General features: G+C 35.5%; 1 protein-coding gene across 1 annotated transcript; it reads left to right on the forward strand.

The window, feature by feature from the left end:
* Positions 1-1219: 1219 nt before the first annotated feature.
* On the forward strand, positions 1220-7678 carry LOC118263034 (xaa-Pro aminopeptidase 3). Its single transcript, XM_050697591.1, has 10 exons — positions 1220-1393; positions 1808-2079; positions 2444-2593; positions 2912-3048; positions 3535-3776; positions 4134-4304; positions 4688-4794; positions 5114-5251; positions 5967-6087; positions 6677-7678. The coding sequence occupies exons 1-10, from the start codon at positions 1360-1362 to the stop codon at positions 6844-6846; spliced, it is 1542 nt and encodes a 513-aa protein (XP_050553548.1). The 5' UTR covers positions 1220-1359; the 3' UTR covers positions 6847-7678.
* The last annotated feature ends 457 nt before the right edge of the window (positions 7679-8135 follow it).

Below are 8135 nucleotides of genomic sequence, written 5' to 3' on the forward strand. Positions count from 1 at the left end.
GGAAATGTCCTTCCGTTATGCAAGATGCATGGACACAATACATAAAAAAATGCGATTAAACGGCCCTAGCTGTGTATTCTAACTATCTGTTAGTATGTATAAATTGTAATAAGATAAAATAGACCTATTTATTTTGCAATTTACTAATGTGGGTAGGTACGTAAACTACCCTCATCTAGTACCTACTTACTTTGTAATCCGTTATTAGACAAATATGAAAGAAATACGAACTACGAATAAGAACGGGAATAAATTTTTACTTTCCTGGCAGAACAGATACCTAATACAGATATCTAAATATGCACGTAAAAATCTAACAAGTAATAAAATAAAATATCCACCGACTCAAGAAAATGTCTCAAATTACTTTAACGTAAGAGACGATAAAAGAAATATGTGTTTATAAGTAAATAGTTTTAATAACGCTGCTGTTTTTCATAATTCCTAACAATGAATTTCTATAGAAAATACTTTCCATTTTCATAACACCGTTTAAGCAATCGGCTTTTCATCGTAAATAAACTTTCTATACGCATCAATTGTTCTAACAATTATAACGTTAACACATAACGATTTACGTCATTACCGTAACAAAGCGCAACGGTGAAAATATATTATAACAAGTGGAATCTGATAGAAACTTTTTGATTAAAACCTTTGCGAAAAAAACCGCGCAATCTAAATAAATATGCGTAAAATGGAACGGTTGGTGTTGCCACTTTTATCATATCTCTAAGCTACTAAAATGGTAGAAAAACAGTCTATCTACATAAAATACCATTTTTATTAAACAAAATAAATATAGAATCAAAGATCTTAGTAAAGTATTTTTTATCAATTTTGTTTAATGCTTTCTGCGCGTAAACAAAATAGACCAAATTCTGACGTTTTTATTGTATTCTTTAGCAAATATTTCTGTTTATTTTTTATGGAATCAGGTCAAACAAAGAAACAAATCATCTGCAACATCCATGGACGCAAGAAAGTTGCCACCCTATTAAAAAGGAGTGCACATTATAGCACAATTGACTTTTCAATTTCGATAATAAAATTGAAACTATGAATAAGCTTTGGTATCAGTGACATCATATAAACATCTTTATAATGTGTATTGCATATAAATAAGAAAGTCATGTATTGCCATTTAGCTGTGATTAAATAGTAGAAATTTTAATAATATTACTGCAACATTATACAACTGTCATGTAATGTCAAGTCACATATGTTTGCTTTTGCCGTCACTGTCAAAAGGTGTCAAATATCAGATTTATCTTGTTTTGTTATGACCCAAATATTATAAAACTTAATATTTGATCATAAAATCAAATATATCTTGGAAATTTACAAAATTAATACAAAATGCAGCAGCTAAGGAAGCTAATTGGAAATAATGGTAAATAATATTTATGAAAATATAGGTTATATTTATCTTTATATTCTTAGTAGAAAGGAAAACTACATATTTTTCAAATGTATTGATAAAGTTAAATGTATATTTGAAGAGTACTTACATACAATTATTAATCCTAATGTCAAACCTAATTTAATTTTTTGAATAAATTTAATTCTTTACAAAATGTCAAGTAAATTATTTAAAAATACTTTCTAGATGTTATTTATTTTTATACTGTATGACAAATTACAATTTTATTTTTGTATATCAGTCATTAAATCATCGCATAAATCAATGGCAAAAGTCATAGATATTACATTCAATCATAATACTAACATAAAATTGTTACTTTGTACAAATTACTGAAAAAAAAAATTCTTAAAAATAATGACAGCAATTTTTTTTTTATTACAGCAACCAGAGATCGAAGGAAATTATTCAGACAGCCTCAATTTCAGCACAGACCCAGATGCTTGGGTACAAAAGAAACTACAGTGGAGAAAGATAAAACACCTTTTGTAATTCCTAAAGGTACCTTTGGCCAGCCAACATGTCACACACACCCGCATTTAATTAAAGAAGAACATTTGACATGGGGCGTAACACAGGCTGAATACAAAAAAAGGCGGGAAACTCTTGTTCAAAAATTAGTTGCGGAATCTGAAAATATGCACAATACTCATATTGTAAGCATTTTATTTTTTAATGCTTTTGTCTTTGTATATACTTCTTTAACATGTTTTTTAGACTTTTTTACTTTATCATATTTCTATTTATGTGTTTAAAAAATGTGAATTATTTTTTAATCATTGTCATTCTATTAAATTTGTTGTGTGTTTTTGTGTTGTGCAATTATTATTGATCAATCAACAAGAATCTCTCTAAGCATATAGCTAATTATTTAATTAGATATATATTATTTAATATTATTTAATTGGATATTAAATAAATTAATTAATATAGGTAACTATATTAATTAATTTTCTAATTAATCTTCATATTTTTATGTTTTTTCCTATATGATTATTTACAGGTATTTTTCTATTACAGATAGTAATACCAGCAGCTCGCAAACAGTACATGTCTGACAAAATTCCATTTGTGTTCAGACAGAACTCTGACTTCTTCTACCTCACCGGGTGTCTAGAACCCTCAGCAATACTAGTTTTACTGAAACCACCACAAACAGACCAGTTTAAGGTACCTATGTTACAACTAAAATTTAATTAATTAGGCCCAATTTCACCACTTTTGTGGAAGAAGTTATTGGATGTAAATCATTCATATAAAATATTTATTCAAAATATACAAACTTATACAAATGTCGAGTTTCAATTATATTTAATCTTGACCACATTTTTAAATTGGGTAGCATTTAAAACATATTCTAACAATGTCATTTGATATGGGAAATAATCTGATTTTTCATATTGTATCAAATAAAAAAAATATTTCACCTACTTGCCTACTTAAACGACATGGCCAAAAATTATATCTATCTATCTCTTTCTCTCCCAGAGCGTTCTATTCGTACATGACAAGGACGCACACGCAGAGTTGTGGGAGGGGCCGCGGACGGGATGCGCATCCGCAGCTAAACTGTTCTGCATGGACGAATGTCGACCCGTCGAGAACTTTGGCACGTTTTTAAATAAGTAAGCATTAACATAGACTTAAATTTTCTTAGTTTATTTTATACTGAACAAAATATACTACAATGTTGTACTACTCAATCATGTAACTGTTTGACGAGGTAACTATAGTTTCAAGCCCCGCCGGGGCCCCGACAACGTAACAGGTTACCGGGGCTCCGGCTCAAAGCTGGAGAAGGAACGGGATGGTTTTTAGTCAGTAAGAGTCTGACACTCCCTCACTCTGACACACCTAAAGAGGGAGAAGTCATTGGATGTAAATCATACACCTCAAAAAAAGTGGACCCATAGTAAAGAGTAGCATTGCCTGATCCGAGTTCCAAGTTCGCGCCTAAATGTGTAATGTTCATGATTTTTCGAACTTACTGCACAATATTATACAACAAATCACACCCATACTACTAAAAAAAAACTTTACATCCCCAACCCTTTTCATCTAAGCACCAACAAAACAAACTTAAAGATTTAAAAAGTTAGTATTTGTTACAGACTTACAACGAATTCAAAGCCTGCAGTGCTGTGGTACCACAACGAGGATCCCGCCAACCCTGACATACACACCTCGGTCAGAGGGACCCTCAGAGGAGATTCCAATCTCACTCTGTCTGACCCTAAACGCGCCCTACACTTCATGAGGGTCGTAAAGTCCCCGGCAGAGATCGAGCTCATGAAGGAAACCTGTTATATTGGCTCGCAGTCTGTTAATATGGCTATGGCGTGTACTAAGCCTGGTGAGTTGGAAATGTGTATTTTTTACGATGATAAATGCAACTCAGTCAAAGGTCAGGTTTAATACATAACTTAAAGATAATTCGATAATCTCGCCTCTTATGATATAATATTATCTTCAAGTTGAACTTAAATAATTAAAAATCGCCGCGTTTGCGCTCGTTGCTCATGATGAAGAGTCCCTTTGTGACTCGAGACTAATAGAGATTTTCTCCATTAATGTTCGAAAGTTAACCGTGATTTTTAATTAATTTAGTAGTTAATATAAAAAAAGTTTAACTTAAATTAACAAACTTAGCTAAAGCAAAATAGCTGTAGTCACATTTTTAATAGCCATATCTTATTTGATTAATCACCAGGTATATCCGAGCACATGGTGAACGCAGTGCTGGAGTACTCGTGCAAGCAGGGCGGGGCGGAGCACCTGGCGTTCCCCCCGGTGGTGGCCGGCGGAGCCCGAGCCACGCACATACACTACGTCGCCAACAACCAGCTGCTCAACGCCGACGAGATGATACTTGTTGACTCAGGTAACTTACTTTCTAGGTATTAAACCTACCTCGGTTCAGAGGAGTGGTGAAGGAAAGAGACAATAGACTTTATAGTAATTTGTGGTACCTATAAGTATGTAAAGGTATTTAATCATAGACATAGTGTCGAAAGATATAGAGAGAATACTAGGCAACTCTAGTCAGTGATATTTTTTTTAATTCTACTATAATGAGCGGAACCAGTAAAACGTTTGTGTTAGAAAAAAAATTCATATACCATTATTTGTCATTATAGAAAAACCTTATAATATTCACTGGTCGGTAAATAACATCTGCTCATACTCAGCACTTTTGTGAACCTTTACACTGTATATAGCATAGTTTCTAGTTAGCATAATATCTGAATAAGTAATGTGTCGCAGGCAGCCAGCACTGGATGTACAACTCGGACATCTCCCGCACGTGGCCGGTGGGGGGCTCCTTCTCCAAGCACCACCGGATACTCTACGAGCTCGTGCTCACTGTACAGGTAACTTCTTCATGGTATAGGTTTTAATAATAGGCACCTCATCTACATTTTAATAATTTTGACGTGTAAAAGACGTGCTCTTTTGTAACCTATTTGCAAAAATAAATTCATTGTTTTATTGTTGCAAGTGCGTTGCATACCTTGTAAATGGAGAATTGAGTTCCAGTAACCTTACTCACACAACGCAAGCGTTGTTTCACGTCGGTTTTCTATGAGGCCGTGGTATCACTCCGGTCGAGTTTGTGCCGAAGCATGGCTCTCCCGTGTTATACTATAATTTTACTTAACTAAAATATCTGAAATCTAACTATTATTTTAGAAACGTCTAATAGAGTTGCTGGGCGAGCAGCGTCCACCGCTGGACAAGTTGTTCGACAGCATGTGTCGGCTGCTGGGCAAGCACTTGAAGGAGGAGGGGATCATATCCAAGAAATTGGAGGGACAAGAACTGTTTTCGGTGAGGGTGCTTTCTATTAAATTTATCTATCAACTAGCGTCATTTTAGGCCGTTTTTATGAGACCTTATAGTATCACTCGGGTCGAGCTAACCCATTCGTGGGCACATAGCTTTGCTACGCTTCGAACTATGTTACATATATTTGTGTACAGCTGTGGCTGCGACTTCGTCCGCGTGAAATAGTGACTTGGGATAGTTTTCTCGCCCGTAGGGTATCTCCTATCGTAGCAGTGCTATCGCGCGGTAACATGTAGCCTATTTGTTGACCCGACCTGTTAGTAATATTAAAATATATGCAGTACCGTTTGGGATATTTTTTGAAAAAAATTCAAAATTTCAAGTGAAATATATGCAGTACCTTTTGAGATATCTATTGTTGATCACTCTTACGCCCTAGGTATCATTTAACCTTTTGACCGCCAGAGCGCTGTGCCCTCCACGCCAAGCCACAAATTCAACGAAATAACCCTGAAAATATTAGGGATTCCAAAATGTTATCGAATGTGTTTATTTTGTTTTTCTCTGTGATCTGTTTCTTGGCATCTATAGATGTCGGTGGCGCACAGGGCACGCTTGCGCATGACATCTATTCATGCCATTGGCGTTCAAAAGGTTAAAGAAATATTCAATGTGTAGTTTTGACTTTTCTACGATTTGATTGTATGTATAGATTTATAATGAATTAATGACAAAATGATATCCGTATTGTTTCCAGCGCGCGTACCGGCTGTGCCCGCACCACGTGTCGCACTACCTGGGGCTGGACGTGCACGACGCGCCGCTCGTGCGCCGGAACGTGCCCGTCTGCACCAACATGATCGTCACTGTAGAACCTGGTATGTTACCATCATTATACCGTAAAACGGGGTGAATAGGGATCGAGAGGTGAATAGGTATAGGGAAATTCTTCATAGTATCTATTCACCCCTCTTCTGTCCCTATTCACCTCTCGATCCCTATTCACCCCGTTTTACTGTATATAAAACATGATCTTATATCTGTTAAAGCTCTTAACCATATAACCATTTGCGACTGGGACTAAAAAAAAATACTCGACAAGACACATAGAGCGACTTTTGAGAATTTCGTAAAGTCGAAACTCACAATCATTTAACTCAGTTGGAAAGGGATAAACTGAACTTTAATGTACAAAAAACAATTCTATAAGATATGGAACTTTTGTCCCGGCTTTCACCGAAAATTGGGATTATTGCCAAAAAAGCAATTGCACCCTGTCAGACCACCGCGGAAGACCTAACGGGTTACCGGGGCTCCATCTCGAAGATCAGGAGTAGGCACAGGGTGGTTTTTATTCAGTAAGAGTCTGACACTCCCGTCCGCTTCACCACCAAGTCATTGAATGATTTTCCCCCATAAAAAAACCTCACAGGCCAAATGCCATGATATAAAACTTTACAATTCCAGGAATCTACATCAGACCAGACGACACGACAGTTCCCAAAGAGTTCCGAGGCGTCGGCATTCGCGTGGAAGACGACGTACTCATCACTGACAAGGAACCAGTAGTATTGACGGACGCGTGTGTTAAGGAAGTAGCCGACATTGAGGCTCTTGTTGGCAAGCACAGCCTCTAACTATAAAAGGCCTAACCTTAAAAGGCCCGTAATTTGTGATCAGTCGGCTTGTTTTCTCCTATAAAAAGCCTAGGCTGGTGTTTAGGACTAGATGATGATGATGATCACCATTCAAAATTCAAAATGGTTGTCTGTAAATAAGATTTGGTCAGTGAATCATCTTACTCAATTAATGTCAGTTAGAGTTGACCTTCGTAAAATTTAGGAGCAAAAATTATTAGTCATTCCTGTTGTTTAAGAACCATTAGTTATTAGATGTCAGATGCAATACGCGTCTAAAGGTAAAACGCATTTAGACAATTTTAATGACTGCGAGTTAAACTTAGTAGAGTCGAAAGCAAAAAAATGTTCTTCTAGTAAAGCAAAATAGAATGGATTAATTCTCTCACTCATTCATTCACTCATTTTATAATGTTCTTGTAGGAATCAATCCGAATTATTTTTGACTGATTGATCTTTTAGATTTGATTGCTTGAATCTGACAATATTAGTGCGGGCGAAGCCAGTTAATGTGTATAGCTGTTAAATGTGGTAAATTATTATAATAAATTACATTTGAAATTTTAAATTGCGTCAAATAACCTTGCAAGATAGAAAGTCAGTTTTTCATACAATAGTTCATGAAATTATAGCGCAAATGTAACTTTAAATGTACAATAATAATTTCATAGTTTTTAGATACTGGGGAAATCACCCTTATTTATTACAGAGTAAAGTCGCATTTAATTGTGAGTTGTGAAATTTTAATTTACACAAAGTTGTATAGACAAGTACCAAACATGTTCCTTTGTAAACATATTGTAAATATAAATAAAATTGTTGAATTGTGTAATTGATTTGTTTCATTAGCACGCGCGCGTTATATTCCAAAATACCTACTAATCTTCCAATAACGCGGGCGCGGGCGCCTCCCTGCTAACTGTAGCAATATTCAATACTACCATAATAATTATCCAGACCTGCTAGTGGGTTACCTCCAAAAGCAGGAGTAGGAACGAGGTGGTCCTAGTCAGTAAGAGTCTGACAGTCCCTCTCACCTCGCCCAAGACGGGAGAAGTCATTGGATGATTTACCTCCCTCAAAAAATGAAAATAGTGTGTCTTTTACTATATGACAGTTACTTTTTGCAGAATTTTAATTCAAATATAGAATAGATGACGCGTGTCTTTAGATTTAAACTCAAAGACTAAGGGCGGCTTGCGCAACATTTGATCTTAACAGAATTTAGTTAAATGTGTTTATCTTGCTAAATATGTTTAGTCTAAATACAATTAAAAAGGTCTTGCTCA

Source organism: Spodoptera frugiperda, chromosome 12, assembly GCF_023101765.2.
Source record: "Spodoptera frugiperda isolate SF20-4 chromosome 12, AGI-APGP_CSIRO_Sfru_2.0, whole genome shotgun sequence".
Taxonomy (NCBI): domain Eukaryota; kingdom Metazoa; phylum Arthropoda; class Insecta; order Lepidoptera; family Noctuidae; genus Spodoptera; species Spodoptera frugiperda.